The 27,743-nt window shown below is 50.0% G+C and overlaps 1 protein-coding gene across 26 annotated transcripts; it reads left to right on the top strand.

The window, feature by feature from the left end:
- On the top strand, nucleotides 1-26,824 carry TPM1 (tropomyosin 1; the record flags this gene model as incomplete). Of its 26 annotated transcripts, none has more annotated exons than XM_084781216.1 (10): nucleotides 3-303; nucleotides 1,087-1,212; nucleotides 1,416-1,541; nucleotides 13,010-13,143; nucleotides 15,487-15,604; nucleotides 16,482-16,552; nucleotides 16,815-16,890; nucleotides 17,879-17,941; nucleotides 18,200-18,269; nucleotides 19,872-19,954. In XM_084781216.1, exons 1-10 carry the CDS (start codon nucleotides 190-192, stop codon nucleotides 19,952-19,954), a joined length of 981 nt encoding a protein of 326 aa, XP_084637342.1. In that variant the 5' UTR covers nucleotides 3-189. The 26 variants fall into 26 exon arrangements, with proteins under 26 accessions (XP_084637330.1, XP_084637342.1, XP_084637326.1 ...); XM_084781199.1 differs by lacking the exon at nucleotides 1,416-1,541 and adding an exon at nucleotides 21,358-21,548 and having other exon boundaries at nucleotides 4-303; nucleotides 19,872-19,950; XM_084781215.1 differs by lacking the exon at nucleotides 16,815-16,890 and adding an exon at nucleotides 17,345-17,420 and having other exon boundaries at nucleotides 9-303.
- Nucleotides 26,825-27,743: the final 919 nt, after the last annotated feature.

Genomic DNA, 27,743 nt, shown 5'->3' with positions numbered 1-27,743 from the left:
GGAAAGGGGGCAGGAGGAACAAGCTTTTCCAAAAAAGTATTGGCTGTCCTGAGGAATGCGGTCGCCCCCATGGGAAGGTACATATCAGAGAGCAGCAGGCAGCTCCGCGCTCGCACTCCGGCTCTGCCACCCCACCGCGCTCGTGTCTCCTCTCCCTGCGCTGCCTAAGGGCCTCTCACCACCGCCACCATGGACGCCATCAAGAAGAAGATGCAGATGCTGAAGCTCGACAAAGAGAACGCCTTAGATCGTGCGGAGCAGGCAGAGGCTGACAAGAAGGCAGCGGAAGACCGGAGCAAGCAGGTCTGCGCCCACCCCACCCCCCATCCCCCACTGCCCCGACTCCGGGTTGAGCTGGCACCCTTTGCCTATCCCGTCCCCAGGCCAGGGCGTCCAGGGGCGCGCGTCTAAAAAAAAAATGAAGAAGAAGAAGAATGAAAGTTAGCTGATTCTAACTTTTCTGTCTTGTCTGAGGACGCTTGTAGCCCTTCAGTGGCTCCCACGGTCCGTGAGGTCCACTCAGCTCCCTAGAGAGGCTCTTAGGATTGGGGTGGGGGGGGGGAATCAGATTTTAAAGAGGAAGGGAGAACGAATACCAATTCCCGAGTTGATTTGTTGGGAAGGGCGGAGGAGCTGGGCAAGGCTCAAGTCCTAAAGTATCTCAAGTTCTTTGGACTTTTTGGTTGGGGAGAAAGAGCTTGAACTTGGGATGAAGACTTTGAAGGGAGTGGGTGGGTCGCTGAATTACCCCCTAAGAACAAAGATGGGACAGAAGGGAAGACACAGATGGAAAGCTAGCCAAACAGGGGCGTGTTTCTGCAACCCCTCAGATTGGGGACCTGAGCTCGCTGAGTCTTCGGCTCGGGGAGTGTATGGTCCCGGGGGAGGTGGGGGGGGGGCGTGCAGACTGGTGCTACATGAGTCACTGAGTAGCTCCAGCTCTGCTAGAGAGATTACCTAGGGTCCCTTGAGCCCCAAAGCAGCGATCCCTAAGCCCTAGAGCCCCAGCCAACTTGGCACCCGTTTGTTGTGTGTCTCACACCCGGTCCATGCCGGCCGCCCGCGCCCGCCCGCCACTGCCCCCAGCTCGAGGAGGACATCGCAGCGAAAGAGAAGCTGCTGCGGGCGTCGGAGGACGAGCGGGACCGGGTGCTGGAGGAGCTGCACAAGGCAGAGGACAGCCTCCTGGCTGCCGACGAGACCGCCGCCAAGGTACCCGGGCGCGCGGCGTGGCACGGCGCACGAATGGCTAACTCTTTTTCTTTCTCTCTCCCTCCCTGTCTTTCCCTCTCTCTTTCTCCCGCTGTCCCTGTCCTTTACGGTCTGTGCACCCGCACCCCGCACCTTGCGGGACCACGCTACCTGCCGCACCCCACCCCCTTCCCCCCTTCCCGTACTCCACCGCCAACTCCCAGCTGGAAGATGAGCTGGTGTCACTGCAAAAGAAACTCAAGGGCACTGAAGACGAACTGGACAAATACTCCGAGGCTCTCAAAGATGCCCAGGAGAAACTGGAACTGGCGGAGAAAAAGGCCACAGATGTAAGTGCACGCTCACGCTGCCCCCCCCCCTCACCTCCCATCCGCGTGGCCACTCTGGGGGTCCCCGCAGGGCCTGCAGAGCAGAGGAAGAGGATAAAAACCTCCTCCTGCAGGACCCCTGCACACAGCTTGGCCGTGGCCCAGAGCGCTGGATGCCTCCTCCTCTGCTGCTGCTGCTGCTGTGCACATCATTTATATTCCACGCGTTCCTTTTTCTCTTTTTCCTCTTCTTTACCTCCTCCCCTTCGGTTGGAGGTGGGTGGGTGCGAAGCTGCGAGAACACTGGAGTGCTGGAGGTGAGCTTCGCCTCCTGCTGGTATAAAACCTCTCAAGTGTGTGTCATCACCAAGGTCTGTGCAAAACAGCATACCTAGTGCTCTCCTTCGTCACCGCCAGTGGTTTCCACTGATGGGCCTCGTCTGGGTGGGTACCAGAGAGCCTGGCCTTTAATGTACTCACATACTTTCACTTTGAAGGCTAAACTTGAGGGCTCCGAGGACACTCTGAGGCTCCTTTTCTCACTAGGCAAGCCTTAAGACCTGCCCAGGGAAGATGATACTTGCTTGGGTCTGCAGTCTGAGGCACTAGATCAAAACAGGACTCAGGGAGTTATATATAGCTCAGTGCTTTATATGGCATGGTGAGCTGGCTGCCCCCTGCCCGCCCCACCCCCACCTGGCAGCCCTCTGACAACCACCACATACTTCCAAGGGCTTATAGACACAGCTCCTGGCCTGCTAAGCACCCTCTCCACTGCCCTTTGGAATCTTAACTACTGAGCTAGCCACTTCTGTCTTTAAAAAAAAAAGACAAGCTGAGGGTCAGTTTTCCAATGGACTGACTTCTTTTCTCACCCCTACATTCCACTGAAGACACCAATTAAGCTTAGAGGCCTAATTAGAAAAGAATTCTTTGGGAAGCTGATAACAATTCCGGGAATGTCTGAGCAGCAGAGAAAGCTACACCCAGAAGTTGAACCCCCAAGCTCCACAGCAGTCTGTAATTTGTGGGGGATTTTTTTGTTTTGTTTTGTTTTGTGTTTTTGTTTTTGTTTTGATAATGTGCAATGTAGATTACTCAAGGGTATTGAAATCTGCACAGGCCTTTTGTGTCATGAAAGGCTTGAGATTTACCTAGCGTTCTTGGTAGTGGTCCAGACAACCAATACTGTGATCAGACACAAAGAAAATTTTCAGTGACAATTAAGTTGTCTGGAAAGAGGGACTTGGGGAAGCACTGGTTTAGCTAAAATTCACACTAAAACAGACCTAACTTTAGAAAGGAAAAAGAAAAAAGAAAAAGAAAAAGAAAGAACAACAGCAAGAAGCCTTCACAGCTCTGAGCCTGTTGTGTATAAGGCAAATCAGACATCTGCTTTTTATGTGCTAAATGAAGAATGCCCATCACCCTCAAATTCTCCTGCAGGACATTTATTTAGCTTTTTCAAAAGAGCCGCTGATAGATCAAGGAGAGATATTCCTTATAAGGAAAGGAATTCGGAGAATTTTCAAATAGCCAGTACCAATGAAAGCAGGACTAGGAAACACACATTACTATAATTCTTAAGGGGAGAAAGATAATAATTTTTAGACTATGTAGTGGTAATCATGTCTTTAATGAGAAATCTTGTGGGGGCCACTGGAATAGGGTGGGACAGAAGTAGAAAAGAGGCTAAAGTCAGCTGTGGAGGTGGGGCCAGGAGGAAAGGGCGGTTCTTAAAGCCAGTTTTGGTTCTTTCTGTGAGCTGGAAAACTGTCTCTAAATATGGTGTGAGTGGGTGTTTCTCTGTTTCTTTTTGGTTAGTGTATTGATCATCTTCCTCTGTAAGACTCTGTAAACTCTTTAGAGCCTAGGAATGTTAAAGGAAGTTTGTGAGAGATTTATTTAGGGAGATCCTGCCTCAACTTGAAATAGCTAAGACTTGAAGAGGCAAAGACAGGTGTCACTGGAGGGAAGAGGTGGGAGAGAAATCAGCCTCCCAGAGTATTGCAGTGAGGACGTTGTACTGTCCGGTGTTAAAAAATTTTTTTCTTTAAATCATTATTGCTAAAACAACATTGTCTCAATATACCAACCTACTTTTAGAAGCTATATTCTAGAAGCAGGTTTTTCCTAGTTTAAAAGGCTGTCTGTCTTTAGGGAGTTAGCATTCCAAGCAATCTGTTTTTGGATTTTTAGTGGTTTTTCACATAAATGAGGCTGAGTCCTGTCAAGTCCCTTGGCTCTTGGCTTCTTCCCTCAATAACTGATGTAGCTGATTATTTGCAGGATGTGAGTCTTAATCCCTCTAGGTCTTCATCCTAATGCAGTGACTCAGGCTTATCTAAACTCGGGTTTTCCCTGAAGTCAGTCACACCAGAATCTCTTCGGATGGGACCCAGCCACAGGGTTCTTTAACAGCCAAGGGATTATAACCTGTAACTAAACCTAGCTAACTGCCCCTAGCTCTTCTGTAGGGACATTGGCGTAAAAATAATCTCTCCAGAAACTGACTTCCTAGGGTGTTTGAAAAGCAAGACATTAAATCACTAGGGTGGCCGCTTACTGCATGTTCGCTGATTGCCCCTTGGGGGGTTGCAGATGTCCTGTCTGGGCACCCTCAAGGTTGGAGGCAGATGGTCCCTGAGCTTTGGGGAAGAGCTGTATCCACCACCCGCTCAGCGGACCAACTGCTTGGAAACTAAGCAAGAGGCTCCACCTACAGGACTTGAGGGCCTTAGCTTGGCTTTGCTTCTGCAAGAGAGACCAGAGGCCACTAGGAATTCCAGAGGAGTTCCAGTTTGGGAAGACAGGCTTTGCAGGAGCATATTTTTTTTCTATTTCTGCTTTCACCCCCAACCCCCTACCCCCCAAAAGTCCAGGACTGGCGTTAAGGGCTTTCTCTGACAAAGGTGCGGGATATAAAGCCCAGAGACTTGACAGGCTTTTAAAAACACAGCACAAGACTGATGTCAGAGATAGGTTCTTACAGATTGTGTCCATGTGGCTTTCCAGCTGGTAGCCAGAGGTTCTGTCACAGGTTTCTGTGGTCTTGTGGCTCCGATCCATTGGATTCCAGATATCAGGCTGAATGAAAACCAGGGAAGGTTGGATGTTTGCTTTTCCTTAGATTGCACAACTGGTTATGGGGTCCAGCCAAACTCTAAAGGTAGTGTCTGTGTGTTTAATTATACCGTTTGAGTTCTTAACTACAAGTAAGGCATAGTTAAGTGTTTCATATTATCTGATGATTCTCAACAGCCCCGCGTAGGGCCCTGTACTGTTATACTCGTTTTTATGAGAAGTCCTGAGAAGAATTTTATCCATAGCCACACAGCCAGCAGAAAGCCTAAGAGCCAGGTTCAAACCTGGAAAAGCTGTATTTAGAATAGAAGTTCTAAGCACTTCGCGTTGTCAGCTAGTAATTTACCCTTGGCGAGATAACTCGGGTGTTGGGGATCTGTGGTTCTTTGGAAGGATATTCATACATCAAGCTCCAAGTTCCTTGTTCAGATTCTGGGAAATCGGGATTGCAGAGCGCTCCGGGTCGCCAGCTGGAGTCGCCAAGACCTTTAACTTTTGGAATGGTTGCTTTCGTTCCCACCAGAGGAGTTAGTTCCTTTAGGGAACGATCAGGGTCTGGGCTCCTACTCCGACTCAGCTTCAGGGAAATCGGGATTTCAGAGCTCTCCAAGCGACCAGCAGGAGTCGCCATAGGCTTTAGCATCCAGGTCCTCTACTTGAGGCCACCCAGGCTCTGCGGAGTGGACGCAAACGCCCTCCTGCGGTGGCCTCGCTCGCGGCGTAGCAGCCTAGAGCTCGCCAGCCCCGCGCGCACGCGCAGTGGCTCCACCGGCAGCCAGTTTCCCGGGGTCCGCCGGGCCCCGCCTGCCCGCCGCGCCCGCGCCCGCGCTCCCGCCCCAGGCATCTGGTGCGGCCCCCGGGGCCGTGACTTCCGGGCTGCTTCTGGGCCGCAGGGGGCGCCGGTGTCGCAAAGCCGGCCTGGGCGGGCGGGACGAACCGGACCTGGGCTCGGTAGCTGCAGCAGCAGTAGCAGCTGCAGAGCGCGAAGGCAGAGCGCAGCCTCAGCCGCCGCCTCGCCATGGCGGGTAGCAGCTCGCTGGAGGCCGTGCGGAGAAAGATCCGGAGCCTGCAGGAGCAGGCGGACGCCGCGGAGGAGCGGGCGGGCAGCCTGCAGCGCGAGCTGGACCAGGAGCGGAAGCTGCGGGAAACCGTAAGGGACCCACCCATCACCCCGGCCCCCCCCTCCCCCCACACGCCGCACCTGGCGCACCTAGGCCAACTGGCTTTGGGCTTCTCAGCCCTGCCTGTGTATCTCCCTGGCCTAAAGTAAAACCTCCAGAAGGGAGCAAGAACGCTATTGAGAAGGTTCTGGGAGCGGCGTTTCTCCTGTGAGGGGACTGCATTTGTAGGGTGGTTATGAATTGGGTCCCCGAGATGCGCACTTTGCGCAGCGGGCATTTATTTTCTCACACCGGGGTTTGAAGGAGGCGTCTCGGGAGAAGCACGGTGACTTTGGGAGGCCTGGGGGGATGCTGGACTTTTGTCTTTGCTAATCCTGTTTCTTTATGGAGGTTGAAGACTTTGACAGTACTGGGTTCTGAGGGACGCTCTGACTTGCGTAGCTTGCAGCCCTTAGAGCCTTAGGTTTCTTAGCCCTCTCATCTCCCAAGTGGATATCCCTCTACAATAGACAGCCCTTTGTTACAAGTTTTAGCAAAAGTTTGGCCAGATGTCAGCGGTTACTGGGTATATCTCTGGCCGGCTCCCCCTCCCCGTTGAATGTAGTCCCTGGCTTCCTTTCATCATAAAGCAAATATATTCAGCAAACAGAAACAGAGTTTCAAAGGGAGTTTAAGTATTAGATATTTTTCAGTCGTTTGTGTGTGTTGAAATCAAGGTATTCAAATACCTTGGAAATTTTATGACAAAAAATAATATGGTGTCCCGCTGTGCTTAATATACACAGGACTATTCTGAATTGAGTCCTTTTTCCTGGCTAAGTGTATGGAATGGTTGAGAGAGAAATATTTTACATATATATATATATATATATATATATATATATATATATATATATCAATAGACAAAAGATAACTTCCAGTATTTGCTGGAGAGGACTCGTTAGCAAAAGACAGACCCACTGCAGAGGCCTGGATCCAGGTGGCTAGTGATAACATTACTTCTCTCATCCGTGCCTGGCTAACTGCTGAGAAGCATTGAGTTAAAAACAGGATGCAGAGCTCCAGGCCCAGGATTCGAATCCTGGCCGGTCTCCTCAATAGCTGGGGACAACTGTTAGTGCTTTGGTTCCTTACCAGTAAAATGTGGTTAACAGGCAAAGAGCTCCCGGTGGGGCTCAGCTCCGAGATGGTGCTGCCTAAACTGCCCTGTCATTAACAATGCCCAGCCCCTCCTTGCTAGGCATCCTTTACTGGAACTGCTTGGCAAGGGCTCCTGAAATGGCGGTACTCACTTCGTTACCCATAAAAATCCCCCCATTTGATGCTCTTAACCAACAATTATTTTCTCACTTTGAGGAGGGGGAGTGGGCAGGCTGGAAGAATGTGGGCTGAAGAAGCTCAGTGATGGAGCCTTACTGGAAACTCACCCTCCCCCACCCTCCCCCCTCCCCCACCCCCCACTCCCTCCCCTCCCCCCCCATGGGTGGTAAAAGGAACACCTGCTGTTTTGTTACATTGTTTCCTTGTTTTGTTTTGTTTCGTTTTAACAGTATTTCCAGGCTAGTTTGCTAAGGACAGAGCTTTCGTTCTTTTCAAAAGGTTATATCTTTAAAGTCATTTGAGGAGGGGTTGGAGGGGGGAATCCTCTAGCAGGGTGATTGGTGAAGACTCCATAGCAACTTAGAGACTGGGCGTGACCGCTGGTGAGACACTTGCAAACTGCCAGTTACTCCTGACTTTTAAAACTAGAGCTTATGGATGGATGGAGGTAATTTAGGTATTAGCATAGGTATTGGGTGTATAGGTAATATAGATATACAAGTGCTAGGCACAGCTTAGGCCATGAGTTAAGCTAGCAGTAACAGTTTCTTTTGGCAGCAAAGACTAAGGTTTAGTGGCAAAGCCATGAGCCACTACAAAATTCTTTCACTGTAGAGTTGGCCCAGGTTCAGGCACTGAGGGATGCAGGCCCAGGCCCAGGTTCTGAGGGATGCAGGCCCAGACCCAGGTACTGAGGGATGAAGGCCCAGGTTCAGGCACTGAGGGATGCAGGCCCAGACCCAGGTACTGAGGGATGCAGGCCCAGGTACAGGCACTGAGGGATGCAGGCCCAGGTTACTGAGGGATGCAGGCCCAGGTTCAGGCACTGAGGGATGCAGGTCCAGACCCAGGTACTGAGGGATGCAGGCCCAGGTACTGAGGGATGCAGGCCCAGGTACAGGCACTGAGGGATGCAGGCCCAGGTTACTGAGGGATGCAGGCCCAGGTTCTGAGGGATGCAGGCCCAGGTACAGGCACTGAAGGATGCAGGCCCAGGCCCAGGTACTGAGGGATGCAGGCCCAGGCCTAGGTACTGAGGGATGCAGGCAGACTTGCTAGGCCCTGCTAAACTGGTACATGCCTTCAAAAAGTCAGGTATCACTTCCTTCTCGTTTGTTTTCCCAAGGTGTATGGGCCCTTCAAAATCTTGGAATGAAATTGCTTTACCTGATGTGATGCTTGACTCCAGGCCTTATGACTGAAGGGTTTTGTGGGGGTGGGGGTGGGGTATGTGTTTAAAGTAGGAAAAATGCCAATTCTCTTTCCAGCTTTCTAGGCAGAACCTAACAGCTGAGGAGAGCTAGAATTGCACGCAGGTCTTTACTGGATAACTTTATATTAATCATGGGGAATAACCAATTTTCAAAAGCCCCCAGCCCCTTTTCAGCATTGGCAGCTTCCTCTGGAGCCAGGAAACTGAGCGTGCTCTGTGCTTGGCTTGGCACTTGCGGAGTGGTTGTGACTGACGATACTCAGGGTTCCCACTTTCCCAAGAAGTCACAGCAAAGGCACCTCAGTACCATGCTCTGTTCCCTCTCGCTACACAAACATGCCCTCACAAATTACAGGCTTTGGCCCAGATAGAGGAGGCTGTGTTTACCTGTTATCCACAGGGTGCGCCTCTAGTGTTGTCCTTGTATTTCGTTCCCCCTTTCTTGACCATATAAGGGCAGACGTTTACCTTGGCCCTAAGTCACTTTGGTCTTACACAGCAAGCGGGGTGAAACCCTCTCCGTGTGACGACAGTTTACGTGAAATAAAACGATCTGACCTTTGGCCATTCCATGCCCCGCTCTGATTCAGTCAGGACTTTGAAAATATATTCCAGACCATTGCTTTTTAGAGTAAAGGGTACTCTTCTTTCTGTATTGGCTGAGATGTGAATTTGGTGTCAGTCTTATTTGGAGTAACATTTTGCTGCGCTAGCTTGTGAACACCCTGATTTCTACATAGTGCCTTTTTTTGAGTAGGGGAACGTGTGTGTGTGTGTGTGTGTGTGTGTGTGTGTGTGTGTGTGTGTGTGTTTCTCTGAAGGTAGCCACGTCCTTGTCTGGGGGGCAGGGTGAGGGGTAGGAATAGTGAGCTTGCAGGACTTCCTAGTGGGAACTAGTGCTTCCTGGGTCAGGGAGCGTGTACAGCAGGAAGGCTCTCACAGGTGTGAGCGCCGGCTGGTGGTTTAACCCGGGCTCAGTCTCACCAACACAACAGTCTCTTTCCGAGTAACATGTTGGGATGCAGGAGCACAGTAAAAAAAAACAAGCGCCCCAGCTGGAAGGCTTTGCCAGCAGTGTTGGGATACGGGGTCCCTCTTACGAGAAACCTAACTCAGTAAGGGTAGTTTTTGTGCCTAGGAATAATTTGCCTCTGGTGTCTTGATCCTCCCAAATACCTTGTTATTTCTCTCTACACTCAAATAACAGATGGATATTGAGCAGTGGCCTTGTACTAATAGACAAAAACATAGGTACCCAAGACAACCAGATGCTGTGATATAGAGACCCTCAGGAAATATCTAGAAAAGCCTCAACCCTGAGGGTGGGGGTGTAGGGCCTCAAACCGGAAATAAAAGCTGGCAAAGGTGGCGGGTGTAGGTCTGTGGACACGGAACATAATAAATCAGGGTAACTCGTGCATTTAATTATGAAATTAAACTTGTCTTGAGGAAACCTTCAGAATTTCCATGAGACCAGCATAAGAGAGGCCGAGGAGCCACAGTGGAGAGTTCCCTGCCAAGAAGGTGGTCTGTCAGTGAATCCTAGGCACTGGGCTCCAATCCTTATCCTTGAGGGTTCGAGAACAGTGTCCTTGTGTGAGCTACCGCTTACCCCTAGGATACCCTGCATCTTCAGAGAGGGTTGTCATGGCGTCCTGGTGTTCTTGCAGTGACTGCCCTGCTGATGTTCACCAGGGTCTGTCCGTACAGTCTCTTAAATTACTCAGGGTGCTGGGCACGGGGGTGGGGGTGGGGTAGGGGTGGCGGTAGAGAACCTTCCACTCTGCTGTCCAGGGGTGAGACCCACCAATCCCGAAGCGTCCATAGTTTCCTGTTTAAGAGGCCAAAGGGCTTGGGTTTCAGTCCCGCCTTGCATTGCATTGACGGAGCGCTCCAGAGCACGCCTTAGCACTCGAGGCCGGGGGTCCTTCCCCCCATCTTAATAGAGAGCTTGCAAAATGTGTAGAAGGGGTTAGGGGCAAAGAGAAGGAAGTGCAGGTCGGATGGGGTGGGCAGGCTGTGTGCAGAGAGGCAGGGATAGGCACGGGCGCCATGGCCTTCTCCGGGGTGATACCTGCCCCAGGGATCCCCTCTGCACATCTGCAGTGAGATCCCGTGAGTAGAGCCCTCGAGGGTTGGGTCCAACCTAGGGAACATAGAAATTTGACGGTACAGGAGAGTCTGACTTGCCAACAGCTGCCGTAGCAAGGATATGTGCTTTTATAGTAAATACTAATGGTTTTGTTATATAACACTATAATGAGAAAGGTACTTCTGAACGTGACCTAGGCATTCTAGAGAAATCCACACAGGCACTTCTTGGCCTTTTAAGGAACGAGTGAGATGGCTTGTCTAATGTCTGATTTTCTTGCAGTAACTGCCCTGATGCTGGTCAGAGTCTGTCCATATAGGTTAGGCTAGTTGGGGCACCGCGTATTGGGAGTTGTGGCCCAGATCCCTGCACTCTTTTGTCGGAAAAGAAAGGGGGTGGGGGTGGGGATTAAATCCCAGTCGAGTTTCTGTTTTGTTTTGTTTTGTTTTCCAGGGTTGGTTTCTGTCTCCACCCCACCTCCCTGTTTGTAAGAGGAATAAATAGAATTATTCCTAGAAATGGAACACATACAAGATGAAGAAATTTGCCAGGCGTGGTGGCGCACGCCTTTAATCCCAGCACTCGGGAGGCAGAGGCAGGCGGATCTCTGTGAGTTCGAGGCCAGCCTGGTCTACAAAGTGAGTCCAGGACAGCCAAGGCTACACAGAGAAACCCTGTCTCAAGGGGTGGGGGTGGGGGGGTGAAGAAAAATTTAACCTGACCCTAAACTATAGCGTTAATATATCTAAACTTCCAATGAAAGAGGCTGGGGAGGTGGCTCAGAGGTTAAAAGCGCTTGCTGCTGTGGTAGAGAGCCCGAGTTCTGTTCCCAGCACCCACGTGGCAGCTCACAGCCATCTGCAGCTCCTAAATCTACTTCTAGGCCTGGAACTGACCTCCATGAGCACTCCACATGCACACATGTGGTGCATATGCATGCGTGGAGACAAAACACTAATACATATAAAAGAAAAAATTTAAAAATAATTAAAAAAAAAAAAAAGGAATGGTTGTTCAGAGGCAATTCTCTGTAGTTAAGAGATTGGCTGTTTCTGTCTCCCCCGCCCTTCAAGGAAAAACCCAGTCATTCACAAGCGTACCCAGCCTGGCCCAGTTACAAGCTGTTTTCTGATAATCATTGACCTTGTGGGCTGGTTCGGTTGTAACTGCCCCTCCCCCGGCTCATTCCACACTGGCCCTGCTTCCTGCCTCGGGCAGCCAGCAACTACACAGTAGTGTTTTCTTTGAGATAAATGTGTCTAAAATGCTTATATATCTTTAGAAAGACGGCAGTCATTCGTGTGGTGGGAAATGCCCTGTTCACTGCCCTTCTCCTGATAAGACCAACACAAGTCCGGATGAGCACGGACGAAGCGGTCTCATTTCCTGTGACTCAAGGCCATGGCCACCGATCTTTTACCTGCCCATGCCTTTCCAGTTCTCTCATGAGCTTTGGAAGGTTCTGGTTGGTTTTAATTAGGATGCTTTTACTTGCTGGGTTCAGTAGACGCTTACAGAGCCCAGGCCTCCGAAGAGAGCTGATGTCTTGGACATAAGCAACATACAGTTCAATAAAAGACAAGGGCATAGAAAGCGAGCAGCATGGGCTGTGGCGTGCGCATCGCAGTTGCTAGAAAGTTGACTCCTAAGTATCCTAAGGGCTCGTCAGCCTTTGATGAGCATAGATTCAGAATGGGTGAGAATAAATAACTACTAATTAGCAAGTACCACCCTCTCTTCCAGACAAGTCTAGGACTAGCTCCTGTAACAGTGAGACAAGTATTCCTAGGCTCAGAGCAAACGTGCTTGTAACAGGAGTCAGTCATTGCCTGCCCAAGAAAGTAAGACTTTAATTCAAAGCTAAATTCCAAATAAAAACAATATCTACGTTGCTTTCCTCCTTGGGCCTGTGAAACTTTTCTTGTAGCAACTTTGACTTTTAAGAAATTCCAGTAAGCTTAGGTCAAAAACGCTGGGGAAATTTATTTTGGCCTTGTTCCAGTGAGGCCAGTTATTCTAAGGCGGCTACTAAAAAGGTGGGGCCAAGGGGAAGTTTCTAGATGGTATTAGATCTCCATATGGTATCGAAGGTTTTTGTTGGTGGTAGTGGTTGGTTAGGGGATTGGTTTTTGTTTGTTTGTTTGTTTGTTTTAATTTTTCTGTATGTGTTTTTTAAACCACTGGATTTTAAAACATTCAGTTTCATTATAAGGCTCCTTTGAGAAAATAGCTCAAAGAAAGGACGGGACAGCTTGATGAAACTGGGCGTTCCAACTTCTGACCATCCCGCTAGTGACTCTGTGGCTGAGCCTGGCTAAGACGTGATGTCTCTGTCCACACCTCTAGCCCACAGTAAGCAGCTCTCCCTCATCCAGCAGGTAACGGTAAGGCGCTGGATGCTAGAGCAGGAAGGAGCGGGCGGCGTGTTGCTGATGGCCCCGCCGTCTGCTGAGTGTTGTCTCTAGGTTTGTGTATCTCCAAGTGTGACGCTCCTGTGTGAGGACTCGAGTTGGTCAGGGCTTGTAATACGCTGGAAGGCAGCTCACCCCAGGGCCCAGACTTCCTGTCTGGAACGGGCACTTGAGTCCTGGCGAGTTTCTGAAGGTGCCACCTTCACAATTTCTCCCCAGCTCTGAAGTGTCTTTCGCTCTCCGCCTAGGCTGAAGCGGATGTAGCTTCTCTGAACAGACGTATCCAGCTGGTTGAGGAGGAGTTGGATCGTGCTCAGGAGCGCCTGGCCACGGCTCTGCAGAAGCTGGAGGAGGCTGAGAAGGCAGCAGACGAGAGCGAGAGGTGAGATGACGCCATCCAGCTCATGCGTGCATACGTGCTGCAACGTGTACATGTGCATACATGCTGCACGCGTACACATGCACACCAAGTGGGGCTGGAGAGATGGCTTAGCACTTGGCACCAACTGCTCTTCTAAGGACTCAGGTCTGAGTCCCAGCACCCACATGGCAAGTCACAACTGTCTGTAGCTCCAGTTTCAGGGTATCTGATGTCCTCTGTGGGCACGAGGCATGTATGTGATCCATGGACATACCTACAGGCAGAACAGCTATACACATAAAAATAAAATAAAATTGTATATATATGTGTGTGTATATATATACACATATATACATATATATGCATATGCATACACATATATAATTACACACACACACACACACACACATATATATTATGTCTCAGACCTAGGGGAAGGAACCATGGTTGTCAAACAGGTAGAAGAGAAAGCACAGATAGCTGCAGGCTCTGCAGAAGTGAAATGCTTTGGATTTTATACACGTGCACGTACAGACACAGGTGCTCCTGTTTTGCACCTTCTCCTACTGCGTCAGTTACCACCGTGACAGAAAACCTAACAACAAGCACCCTAAGGAAGAAAGGGTTTATTTTAGCCTACAGGTCAAAGGAATACAGCCCGTCCTGGTCAGCAGGTGACAGTGACAATGGCAGGCTGGTTACACTGGGTCCACAGTCCAGAAGCACATAGCAAGGAGAATGCTGGTGCCTCGGCTAGCTTTCTCCTTCCTATTTAGTCAGGGACTCCTGCCTATGGGGAGGGGCTGCCCAGTTAGAGTGGGTCCCGCCGCCCTCTCTAGCCCAGTCTGGAAGCTCCCTCACAGGCGTGCCCAGAGTTTTGCTTACTAGGTGGTTCTAGACCCTGTGAGTTAACGATCTGTTTTAACCATCACACCACACAACTAGCCTCATGCATTCTGAAAGGCTTCCTTCCCCGCCCCTGTACTCTGCCATACGAGCCACAAAGTGTGGGAATACCGCGTGAGATTGGAACACTGTATTGGGCGAGGGATGGCACACCAGTGTGAGCTCAGAACCGTGCAGGTGTGCCGAACTCCTGCTGGAAGCCGGGCAGGTGAAGGTCCATTTCTCCACTACTTGGAAGTGAACCTCTGCTCCTTGTCACGAGGTCTAGAGTCACTGCAGACTTTAGGGCTAAGGCATCTTGTTAGCTAAACTTTTCAGCTTGGTATTTACTGCCACTTGGCATTTCTTTACTAGCCAAGAGCTCGGGGATTCTTTAGGATGGCTAGTCATGTCTTAGTGTGTCAGATAGCAGTGGTCTTGTGTATGACTTCTTCCTGGTGCTGAACGTCAAAGGCAGTCTGACAGCACAAGACTGGAGGGAAGGAAACGTAGAACTCATTTATTATGATGACGCCCTCTTCTGGTGTCTGAGGGTACTACACATTCATGGTGCATATACAAACATACAGGCAAAGGCATACATCAAATACAAATCAATGCCTTTTTAAAAAGAATGTTTTACGAAAGCTGCTTACTTAAATTTTGTTAAGTGAAACCCATTGTGGTTAGCCTAGGCCATAACTCTGTAAAATCTAGATCAGTTAACATTTTCTGAACTATTAACACCATGCCGTAACATCCAGTGTCAGTCTTGCCCCCCACACACACCTATTTATCCATTTTCTTTCTTTTTCTTTTTACCCCATAGACAGGGTCTCTCTGTGTAGCCCTGGCTGTCCCAGAACTCTCGATGTAGACCAGCCTGGCCTCTTAACGCAGAGATCCACCTGCCTCTTACTCCTGAGTGCTTGGATTAAAGGTAGTGCCTCTACCACCAGCCACAATCTGAGGTTTCCCTCAGGAAAAGGGAGGAGGTGGACAATCTACACGCTTAAGAAGTAAAGCATGCCGGGCGGTGGTGGCACACGCCTTTAATGTCAGCATTTGGGAGGCAGAGGCAGATGGATCGCTGTGAGTTTGAGGCCAGCCTGGTCTACCAAGGACCAGGACAGTCAAGGCTACACAGAGACAGCTTGTCTCGAAGGAAAAAAAAAAAAAAAGAAGAAGAAGAAGAGTAAAGCGTGTTGCCTTCCCTTATTTCCACACACAGGATCCTGACACAGCACCTTCCACTTAAGACTATGTGACTGGGAGGTTTCACCAGCACCCAAAGGTCTCATTTCACAGTGAACACAGAGAGAAACGTGTGTCTCCTCTGGCAAGTTGTGCTCTGTGCTTTGGGAAATAAACGTCTCTCGGCTCTATTTTGGTCGGCCCTGTGCGTGGAGCCTCGCATCCCGCAGCGTCAGCAGCCGTCCTCCGTCCATCTCGGCCCTTCCTGCTTGTCTGTCTTTCTAGGGGCATGAAAGTCATTGAAAGCCGAGCCCAGAAGGATGAAGAAAAGATGGAGATTCAGGAGATCCAGCTGAAAGAGGCCAAGCACATTGCTGAAGACGCCGACCGCAAGTATGAAGAGGTCAGTTTGTGGGGCCCAGCCCCCGGAGCGGGTAGGATACTGTCTGCATCCCTGGGGGTAGCAGTCAGCTTCTCTGATAGAAGTGGGTGGTTCTGGGAAGCAGGTCTCCTTTGTGTACAGAAACTGGAGGAAAGATTAGCACTCCCCCACACCCTGAAGGCTGGGACAGATGCATCTTTAGCCAGGAAGAAGGAGAACTGGGCTCTTTTAGGAAAGAAAGCTGTCCTATTGTCATGGTATAGATGTTTCGGTTCAGACAGTGTGGAGGACCAGGACCACACAGCTCCTTGGGAGATTCCTAGAGGCTTCTCCGCGATGGGAGAAGTCTTCTGTGAGCACAGGCTCTGCAGTGCGGTAGTCCCTGGCGTTGTCCGTGACCTGCTGACAGCCTGAGTGACTGTAGGTTCCAGTTGGGCTTTCCTGTTCTTTGTTGCTCCTGTTTTGTTCCACCATGGTTGTCTGAAACTGCCCCGTGTATCTGAGCTGCCTTGCAGGCATCTCCCTGGCTCCTGCCTTGTGCAGTACAGATCTCTGCGTGGTGCAGTGCTTGGGTTTATTTTTGGTGTTCCTCAGCAGCCCCTTGCTTCTCAGTCTAAAACGCCTCCTCATGTCTCATCACCCTGCTATTTTTAAGATTGCGGATTTCATATTTCTCTCCTTCCCGGGTGCTGTGTAATTATCTAGACTCAACCTGGGAAGGGCTGTAACCGTTCTGGTCTCGGTGAGAGGGGCTGTGGTCTCTCTACCGAGAGCCACCTGGCTTCACTCGAGGGAGAGAGCAAACCACCCCTACACAAAGCGTGCCCGATCTCCATAACCACCCCTACACAAAGCGTGCCAAGCCCACAGCGCACCTGCTGTGTTTGCCCTGCTGCAGGTGGCCCGCAAGCTGGTCATCATCGAGAGCGATCTGGAACGTGCAGAGGAGCGGGCCGAGCTCTCCGAAGGGTAAGCGGGCCCATTGCCACCACGCGGGCGCGCGCAGGGGTGCTGCAGAGCAGGTGACTAAACAGCATGACCTTCTGGCGGCTGCACATTGACTCCCCCACCTCAGCTCCAGGCTTCTTGTGTGCTCCATGTGACGCGGCTGAGCTGCGAGCGTGGACCGCGCAGGAACCGTGTGGGGTGTCTGTGAATGCGTGTGGCACTGCATGCCTTACCTGCACTGATTTTGTGAATGGCCTTGTGCATTTCCTGTGTCCACTAACAGCCAAGTTCGACAGCTGGAAGAACAATTAAGAATAATGGATCAGACCTTGAAAGCATTAATGGCTGCAGAGGATAAGGTACTGATGGCTCACGTGCGGTTCTTAGGTTTAACTGCATCCCAGATAGCTTTGAGCTTCCAACGCCTACTGGTTGGTTTGGTGTAATGACTGCGCCTTCACTACACCCTCTGCTGTTTATATCTTGCTTCCAGTGCTTTCTCTTGGTCCTTTACGCTCTTTGCTTTTCCCTTCATAAATACTCGGAGGGGTGGCCGACAAGAAGCCAAACTATCAAGAAGCCTTGGAGATGCTGGGTCTTGTCCCTCTGCCCCTCCGCCCATGGCAGAGGGCAGAGCCCGTGGCAAAGCCGAGCTCTTCGTAACTGCTGGTTTGGCTACTTTAAGGCAGCCCTCCATCTCTCGGACTCCGGTTTCATTTTTTTCCCCCTCCTTCTCTCTCTTTTTTTTTTTTCCTCTCTTCTCGTTCCTTGGGCTTGTCTCCTACCCTTTCTGCTTCTGATCGAAAACATTAGCAAATGTGCCGAGCTTGAAGAAGAGTTGAAAACGGTGACGAACAACTTGAAGTCACTGGAGGCTCAGGCTGAGAAGGTAGGCCAGGAGTGTGGCTTGGGGGAGACATCTGCCTAAGAGCCGCTCAAGAGAGGCTCTGTCGGTGAAAAGCACGGCACAGGGGGCGTTTTATTTTAGCAAGCGGCAACATTTTGGAGACGGTTTCCTAATGGTTATTAGATAGTAGGATTTGTTTTGTTGTTGTTGCTGTTGTTGTTTGTTTGTTTTAATGAGCATAGGATGTACCTTATGTCGGTTAAATCACCAATTTAATTTAAGCTGAGTGCCAAGTGGATAAGTTATCTCATTCTTATCCCGTGTAAAGCAATAGGCAAGAAAGCAGAGAGTGTATTGTAGTGTGCCATGTGATACCTGAGGGTTCTGTTACCTGCTAGGATACCCCAACATCTGCTGGTTGGGCTGGCACGGTCCTCGTGTGAGGAGGCGTGAGTGTGAGAGCCACAGCCTGACATCTGGAACATTCTTTCTAATTACAGTACTCGCAGAAGGAAGACAAGTACGAGGAGGAAATCAAGGTTCTCTCTGACAAGTTGAAGGAGGTAATGTCGTGAGAGCCTGGAGCAAAGTGGCTGGACTGTGGTGAAGGGTCTGTGGAGGGAGTCAAAGCGCCTGTCGTTCAGAGTTCCCAGAGCTCGTGCACTGTGTTAGCCAGCTGCCGACGCGCACAGTAGGGCCTGAACCGCACGTCTCCCTCCCTGGACGTAAACACTTGAGTTTTGTCCTCTGGTTTTCCCCGTATCTGTAGCAACTGGATGAGCTCGCCCTGACCTTGACTCAAGTGAGTTAAATCCTTACAGGCCGAGACTCGGGCTGAGTTTGCAGAGAGATCAGTGACTAAGTTGGAGAAAAGCATCGACGACTTGGAAGGTAAGGTCACAAATGCTGTAAATCGGTTCTTGTGGTTGAATGTCGCTATCTCGATAAAGCAGTCCGTCCAGTCTGAGGGCTTCCACCCCGACACGCCTCTCTGCTCTCACGTTTCCTGTCTGACTGTCGTCCGGGGTTCTCCCCCCCCCCCCCCCCCCCCCGGGGCGCTGAAACTCTCGGACCCGGGTTCTTAGTTCTTGGTCAGCCACCAGGCTTCCGTCTCGTGTCCTGCACTTCAGAAGGGGTCAGGGCTGTTTCTCACTGACTGAAGCTAATATAGATGAACGTGACTCTGGTGTTCTGTGCCGCTGACGGTATCTTCTAATTGTCAGAAACATGTGGATTTGTTTTAGGCACAGCCCATCTTCCAAGTGTGACCCCAGAAGAAGGGCTTGGTTTTGTTTCCTTTTTTAAAAAGCCATTCATTACCAAAATATTCTATATCCTGAGATGGTAGAGGGTGGGAACCAGAGGGACATTGAGGCTCAAGATTACACATGGGCATTTCTTTAAAAACAAAAAACCCCACCGAACATCACAGCAGGGCTTGAAGGAAGGACTGAAGGGTGGTGCAGTTAATTACCCAGAAAGCAGTCAGGCGTGGTAGCATGCACCTTTGATCCCAGCACTCAGGAGGCAAAGGCAGGTGAGTTTGAGGCCAGTCTGGGCTATATAGCAAGTTCTAAGCCAACCAGTGAGACCCTGTCTGAAAAAGAAAAATAGAAGAAAAAACAAATAACAGAAAACAAGAAAGCAGAGAGAAGAGAGAATGCCATGTGGGCGCAAGCCTGCAGTGTATGGCAAAGCCCAAACCCACCACCATTAAAAAAGTACACCATAGAGCCGGGCGTGGTGGCGCACGCCTTTAATCCCAACACTCGGGAGGCAGAGGCAAGTGGATGGCTTGAGTTCGAGGCCAGCCTGGTCTACAAAGCAAGTCCAAGACAGCCAAGGCTACACAGAGAGACCCTGTCTCGGAAAAAAAAAAATAGAAATTACACTGCAGACAAGCCACAGTGATAACGCCAAGCTGTGGCTGCCTTTGCTTTTCAAGCCTCTGGCACTAGCAACAGGTGTCTTGAGGGAGGGGACCGCGGGATAGTGTAAGTGCCACCAAGAAATCAGTATCCCCTGGTCTAGCCTGTGCAGGAAGTGAGTGGCTTGAAGGTGGCATTGCAGATTGAACTTGCTGCCTTTGGCTATTTGCCGCCATAGCTTATAGCTGCAGGTGGCTGACCACTCCCGTGTAGTTAAATGACAGCTCTGCAAAAAGGAAGATGCTTCTTTACCCAGCAGGAGAGACAGTCTTCTATGGGTGTCTTTAGGATTTCACCACTCGTTGGTTTTACCTACCCTTGGTGCTGTGTTTTTCATATTTTATTTTCTAATGGGTTTCTGTTCTCTTTGTTTTTGTCTCGATTTCTTTAAAAACAAATCGCACGCCTCCTGCATTGGCCATCTGCTGCGGCACCAACCCCCCGTCATGCATTGCTCTTTCCTTGCTGACGTGCTGGGATGGCGCCCACGCCACCCTTGCTCACCCTCCATCTCTTGACCATTCTCCATGTCCTTGCACCTCTGCCTCCCACTTCCTGCTCATAGACGAGCTGTACGCTCAGAAACTGAAGTACAAGGCCATCAGCGAGGAGCTGGACCACGCTCTCAACGATATGACCTCCATGTAAATGTTCATGCACCCTGCCTGCGCGCACCCGCACCCTCATGCTTGTGTGATGAGCCCTCTCAGTCCTCGGTCTCCACTTCTGCACACTTTGTTGGCTCTCTTGCATAGCCTAAAATAGCCACGGCCTTTCTCACGTTGTACTAACAAAGGCCAAGTGGGTCCCGTTCACGCAAACCATCGCAGAGTCCTTTCATTTCGCAAGCGCAGATCTAGCCTGTTCCTGCCAGGAGAGGAACTGAACTCTGCACGGCCCTTAGTACAACCCCTTTAAAACCTTAAACCAGGCTCACGTAAGACTAGAGGGCCATGATGCTGTGCTGCAGGGAGCTAGGGGCCAGTTACAGGCTGTTTCCTAGGCCGTGTCCAATTAAAACTGTAAATTTAAAGTATCAGATAATAATCTGAGCAACTCTGAGGAAAAGGAAATGGGCATGACCCAGTACACACCTCCCTCCCTCTTAGGAATTCCAGAGCAGGGCTGGGCACAGTAGTACATGCCTTTGGTCCCAGCATGTGGAAAGCAGAGGCAGGTATATCTCTGAGTTTGAGGCCAGCCAGGGCTATATAGTGAGAGCCTGTCTTTTTAAAATTTTTTAAAAAAGAAAGAAAGAGAGAAAGAAAAGAATTCCGGAGCAAAAAAATGAACAATCTCCTCAGGAATCAAGTCGGGGTTTTTTTTTTTCTATGTTTATATTGAATGTAATCAAAATATGCCACAGTAAGTGCTTGCCACCACCCACATCAGAGAAACAGGAAGTAAAACACTCACACAAGATGAATCTGGAAGTTAATGGTCCTTATTTCACTCATGTGAAGCAGTAATAGTTGGCCTTTTGGGGGGCCAACACAGCTAACTTGCATATCACTAACCACCCGTGTGCCACTTGGGCTTCTAACCCGTTTAATGGGGAGTTCCTCATTATAACAACTGCTGGGCTTCTTCAAAGCCGGGAGCGGCATTTCTTTAACCCTTTAACCGATCAGAAGCAGAGTAGCTTCAGGAGTGTGACATGTGCCTGCTGCCTTGGAGGTTCCAGAGCATCCTGTAGAGACCTGGCTGTCACCATAGAAACAAGGAACCAGGGTGTCTATAGCCACAGCCCTCCCAGTGCTAAGACAGGGTGCTCCGTGGGGGGAGCCCTTCAGCGTGGTGAAGTGGCCCCAAAGGAGGGTTTTTAATTCTGTTTATGGGTCTTCCTCAAGTTGGTCCATGACAGCCTTGGGTCCAGGCAGTAGTAGTTGCCGAGGATGGTCTCCCCCAGGTGCAGCTGGCAGTGGATTTTCCACGTCTTAATACTTGCTTGCGTTTCAAATACTGCTACCATCTGTTTGGTTTTCCTTCTCCCGTCTTCCCTTTTCCCTTGCACCACTTTTTCTCTTTCTCTTACCTTTTGTTTCGCACAGATAAGTTTCTTTGCTTCAGCCCTCCCAAGACTCCATCAAGCTGGATGTCCCGCCTCTCTGAGCTCTGCATCTCTCTGTCCTCCACCTTCACCCAGGCTTCCTTTTAGCGCCCACCTTAGGGCCAGGCACAGACCGTGCTTTCTATTGTACAGAAGCAATTCACCCAGTGTAAAATAAACACTGTAAGCTACTCCTGTTTGCTATTCTTTTTACTCCTTATTTATTGACGTTTTCATCTCGACACTGAATAAAACTACAGTTCTGCTTCACACGTCTGAGGGCACATTTTTTTCCCCCAGCATTATATAGCAACATCAGGAGTTTCTAAACTAGTAGGTCCTGGTGCAACTTTTTAAGATAATAACCATGCCTGGGTCCCTCTGGGTTGTATCCCCGGGGGCTAGAGTGAGGCCCAGGTAGCCACAGTTTTTAGCATGTGATGGTTCTGACGTGCAGTTTGGGTTCAGAACCTCCACATGGGAGTCAGACCCTGGCCTGAGCAGTGTTTTCCTCTGGCAAAAGTGTAATTTGGGGTGTGGCCCCTCGCTGTGTCCATACAGAGATGGCTCTGCCTGGCTGAGTAATGGAAGTCCGTGCAGCCATCCTGTACGCTGCGCAGCTCGGGAGTTCGGATGTTGTGAAGAACTGGGATTCTAGCCTTATGAGTCATGGTTGTTACGTGTAATCCCTATAGACACAGATGGGGCGGAGCTTTTCTTTTTCTTTCAGTCTATTCATCGCACAGGTACCTTCATTTTGAACACAAACATGACATTATAGGGTTTCTAAATAGTACTATATTAGAGTTGTGGCTTGCTTTTGTGTTCTTAAGCGCATCCCATATCCTGCAGATGGTGTGTTTATAAAAAAACAAGTCCTGTCGCCCGCCCCACCCTCGTGTATGAACCATTGCAGTTGATTCACTGACACCCCTCAAGAAACAATGCTTGCTTTCCGTCACAAACAACAGTTCAGTAGCTTTGTTTCAGAGTTAGGACTTTAGAACGGCGTGGCCTCCAGCTTCTTCCTTCTCAGCGCAAGCCTGGCTCTGTTGGTTTGCGTTCTAAGCACGAGTAGGCCTCGGGCCTCATCTCTCACGAATGGTACTTGTTAGCCTAATAGGGCTGGCGTACCACTCTCCTCAAATACATTCAGGCAAACTCTGCAACTAGTCGTTTACTCTGAAGCCTTCAGAGCAGTGAGAATCTTTAAAACACACACACACACACACACACACACACACACACACACACACACAGGGTCTGAATTAAAATATTTTAGTTAATGCCATGGCTGACTAATTGTAGGGTCCACGCAGTGCCTCTCCTCTGAAGGCTGCAAAGGCTTCTATGGTTTCCTGTGTTTTCTTTCCCGAAGGCTCTTTGGGCCCCGCTTTTCACCATGGTTTGGGAAGTTCATCATTCTTTCAGAATTCAGAGTCATGATGATGCCCTTTGTCTGAGTGATTCTGCCACAGGGGGAACAAGACGCTTGGGGTTTTGCTGAGCTGTCATTTGTGCATCTTGGGGTACAAATTTCTTGGCTCTCCTAGAGATTTCTCACACTTTCTATGAGTGTTCGCTGCAAGGGAAGCAGGACCAAGCAAATCATGAAGGCAGATCCCAGGCAGGTTAAGGTGTGGGGTGTAGACAGTGAGTTAAGTTTATCCAGAGTCTGGCTGGCAGGCTTCTAGTTGACCAGCGGCCAGCCTGTATTGGCAACTCTTCCAAGAGCCTCAGTTGGACCAAACCAACAGCACTGCCAGAATGGGACCAGAGGCCTCAAGGTGACTGGGGTCTGTGCAGAACAGGGGCGCCAACACTTACAAATGTGTCTGGCCCCTGTCCTCGAGCCGTCCCAGTCCCCAGCTTCCCTTGCGGCTAGGAGGAGCAAGGCCCAAAGTGGGTCGAGATGGGGAGCACTGCTGTTTAAGCTGAGCTCCTAGTTGGCCTCCGGGTTCTCCAGCATCTCTCCAGTGTTCTGTTGCCATGGCTAAGCATCTGGGCTCCACAAATGGGGCATCTCACAGTGCTCACGTGCTACTCACGGTGGCGGCTTCCCATGATACTGCGGAGAGTAATGGAGTTTCCATTTTGCAACCTCTTAAGTATATGAGAGACACTGGGAGATAGCAGGGGTATGAGAAGAGCTCAGCTGGGTGTGCTCTTTGCCCTGTATAAGCTGGCGGTGTGTGGGAACAGGAATGAGGTTAGTCCTCACTGGTAGACATTGGGTGTTTTGAGCCAACAGAGAATAGAAAGTTTCACTGGGCGCTGCCTGGAGGGTGCTGACTGAAGTTTGAATATTCAGAAATTTCAAATGAGAGGAAAAGACGTGGATTGATGGAGTTCTTCATAGTGTGCAGCAAACGTAAGGACCGCAGCAACTTCCCCCACCTCCATATTTAGGAGAGAGGGCGGGCAGAAGCGCTCCGTTTCCCAGCAGTGGTGCTGTGGTTGACCAGTAGGCAGTAGCAGGATCGTTAGCACTCCAGGATCATCAAGTCGTCTGTCCAGGTCTGCGGAGTCAGCATCCTTCAGAGCAATCCCACAACCCACTTCTCCTAGTGTATGCTAGTCTCTTACCTGTCACCAGTGTCCCCTGGATCCTCAGACACAGGCAGAGTCCTGTGGTGAGTGGCTTTGCCACCCACTTGGATCACATTTGTACTACACTAGGCAAGTGTAGATGTTTGAGAGGGCTTTTGTGGGGGGGGGGGGCGGGGGACTGGGGTCCACATACCACAGTGTGGAGTCAGAGGACAACTTGTAGGAACTGGTGTAGAACCTGGGGACCAAACTCTTGCCATCAGGCTCTGCGACAGGCACCTTTACAAGCTGAGTCATCTTCCTGGCCCAGTTTTACTATTTTATGCATGCCATCCTCGCCCAGTATGACTGCCCTCCTCTCAGAGCACACAGATAAGTTCTGAATCAGTGTGGGGTGGAGATAAATGCTTGTTTGTTGTAACACCCACTATCCAAGTCAGGAGAGTCCAGACTCTGTGTCCTGGTGTCTGGGGGGCGGGGAGGATGGGAAGTTTTCCAAAACCTGCCCATGGGGTAGAAGTGGCAGTACCAGCTCACCACCCTACACCCTGAGCAAAGAAGGCGGGGTTCAGGAAAATGGATAGATGTGGGCTGGTCAGGGACTCACCTGAACCTCCACTGAGCTCCATCAAGGCGTGAGTGGAAGGGGCCGGCCTCCAGCCTGTCCTCAGTCCCCAGATCTGTTGTACCACACGGCGCATGCTCAGTGCACAAGGTGGTTTTAGTGAGATGCAAAGGAAGTGTCGGCTCCTCCCTGCACCCTCTACCCCTTTACCTCTGCTCTACGTCAAGGACAGATTGTAGCCCTTCCTTTAGTCCGCCAGGCCTTGCCATGCACCCTCGCAAGGCACAGGGCAGAGGGCCTGAGGGCCAGGCACACCGTTGCTGTCCTGCATATCTGTGTTTTCCGTCTGTAAACTGCCTCTCACTGCCTCTCACTAACGCCTTCTCCCTCTGCCTCTTCTTTTCTGCTAACCCTTGCTGACCTGTCCAGACCAACTCTACCATCAACTCGAGCAAAACCGCCGCCTAACTAACGAACTAAAGCTGGCCCTGAATGAGGATTAAAAACTCGGGCCACGTTCTGGGAATGGAACCCGTGTTCAGGAAATCTGGGACACATGGGGTCGAACAATGATAGCTTTCTGCTGATACGGCAAGGCAAGGCAAGGCACTGGCTGGAAGGCCGGCCTTGCCTGTGTTCTCCTCTGTATACCTTGATTAAATCCTCATTAACCAAGCAGTTTTTATGATATATTATGTACATGTGAAAATATTTATACCAATTTAATTCAGCTCTTCCTACATTAGCAAGTCCTCTTTGAACTGACTGGGGGCGGGGGAAGTTTTTATTCTATTTCCTCTAAGCAGCTGGGGGTCCTGCTCTAATACCTATGACAAATTTGTATTCCTAATGCCTTCACAATGTGTATAGTGTTTGAAATGTGTAACTATGCTTGAGCAAAATAGCTTTTGAAAGCAGGAGCTCGTGTCAGAAGTCCCTGGTTGAAAGGTATGCTTCGCTAATTTAACGGCGTTGGGGTCTGAGGAGTGTGTCGTGCTAATAAGTGAGAGACTGTAAAAATACTAAGAGACTGTCCTAATGAACTGTGAATGACATGTGTCCATAACCGCCTGTGAGCAGTAGAAATAAACCATGTAAAAAGGGTGGTGAGAGCCCCACCTCTGTCATCTTTGTTTTCTGTGAGGTCCTGTGCTGACACAGCTACCTGATCTTTAACTGCCTGTGACTTAGAATCCTGTGCTGGTGTTCATGCCCTCAGTTTGTGTAACAGTGCTGTACCTGTGTATGGAGTTTGCCCCCTCCCTTTATTCCCATAGCACGCAGTGGGTGAGCCTTCGCCAAATCCACCCTGCCCTTTCTGTCAGTGGGTGCCCTTGCTGGTGTGGGTGCACCCGGGGCCTTGTCTGGACGTGAGTGATGTCTAAAGCATGCAGAGTGGTCCTCATCTTCTGTGTGTGTGTGACTGATGATCGCTTACTAAGCGTACAAACCGCCACCGAGTCTGAAGCTCAGCTATTCACGGCTTGATTTTCTAATCCCATCGCAGAGAAAGTGGCTCACGCCAAAGAAGAGAACCTTAGTATGCACCAGATGTTGGATCAGACCTTACTGGAGCTAAACAACATGTGAACCCTCCTTAGCTGCGGCCACACTCTCTCGCCTCCCTCCCGTTGTTTTATTTTGTTTTTAAACACCTGCTTACCTGTGAAACCCCTTCAATGCATTTTTATATACTTTTACCACTGTCACTGAGACATCCGCAGAGAGCCAGCTAGGGCAGGGGAGGGGGAAACACACAGAAAGGCAAGCCCCAGACGGGGCACTTACTACTTAACCGTGCCATTTCCCAGGTGGACGTTACCACACACTTCATAGAGCTTAGGTGTGCAGTTTGCTTAGCCAGTGTAGGGAGCCTCACAAAACCAGAAAGCTTTCCAGCCAGAGTGCCAGCGGGCGTCGCCAGGGAGGCTGATGATGGAGACCATCAGGTGCGGGTCGGTGCTAATTTAAACGAAAAGACCCCCTGCCTGGGCTCTTTCGTTCAATATACAATTTAGATTTCTGTCCAACACTAATTTATTTTGTCTTGAGTTGTACCCCTCGGGAGAAGACAATAGGTTGCATTATGCCTGTGGTCATTAAAGCCAAGGGCTGGAAAGCTACACTTGGAAGGTTCCCGTTCCTTCCCAACTGACACGCTTGCAGCCCCTTCCAGCTCAGCAGGGAGAGTGCCCACTGTGGGCTGCTCCCCGCCCCGCCCTTCCCAGTTCTCCATGGCAGGCACTACCTGCGTACCTGGTAAAGAAAAGGCATTTTTCTTAAGAGTTATAACTATATGTAAACATTGTATAATGATATGGAATAAAATGCACATTGTAGGACATTTTCTAAATCTGGTGGCCCTGTCATTTGTATGGTTGGGGGAGGGGGCTGTTTGTTTGTTTGGTTGTTTTTGTTTTTTTTTTTTTTTTACTTTGTGAACTTTAGGCCGTGCAGTTGACCTACCTGCCTTCACAAGAGAGGTTGCTTACAGTGATGTTCCGAGGAAGCCGGACCCCCTGGCTCCCCTCTCAGCGCTGACTTAAGAGATGGCAGTCAGGAAAAGCCTTTTCCAAACCATCGGTGATCTTACTGCTCTGTGGGTTTTCCCCTCAAATCTTAGCTAAGTCTCAAACAGTGACACAACCACATTTCAGCTCAGCCAGCGGTGGGCTGAAGTACCAAAGCAGTGTGTGGCTCTTGCCTCCCTTTGGAGCTCTGTGATTTTCTGTTTTCAAATGCACATGAATTCTCCACTTCAATACATCTTCATTTTCTCCGAGTTAGAAACTGAAAATATCATTTCCCTAGCTCTGGAAGACACTAAACAAACAGATTATAATAGTATCAGTTGGCTTTGCTGTCCTACAGTAAGATTTAAAGGGGCTGGATGAGTGGGTGGCGGGGCATGTCTCACCAAAAGCAAACATAATAGAGTGTAAATAAGCAAAAACTCATGTGCATGCACAAATAACATGTTGGTTCACAAGCATTAACTGCTCAGGTTGTATGCCCGAGAATCCAAGAAGGGGCATGGAGGCCCGGCTAGCCTATCTGTGTGGAAAGCTGTTCCCTTACCCTAGACAGATAAGTGCTGTTGAGTCTCAGCCCTGCCCTGTTCCACCATCCGCAGACACCACTGCTCCGCTGTGGTCATGAAAGTCTTCCCCAAACTCAGCATCCTCCCTTCAGAACCACTGTGAAGGGCCTCAGTCCGAGGTCTCATCAATATACTGATGAAATGAGCACTCGGTGCTAATGTAGGGATCTGA

The sequence above is a fragment of the Acomys minous genome, assembly GCF_964271855.1.
Source record: "Acomys minous genome assembly, chromosome: 5".
In the NCBI taxonomy this organism is placed as follows: domain Eukaryota; kingdom Metazoa; phylum Chordata; class Mammalia; order Rodentia; family Muridae; genus Acomys; species Acomys minous.
The sequence above is the reverse complement of the archived record's forward strand: the minus strand, read 5'-3'. Positions and strand labels throughout refer to the sequence as shown.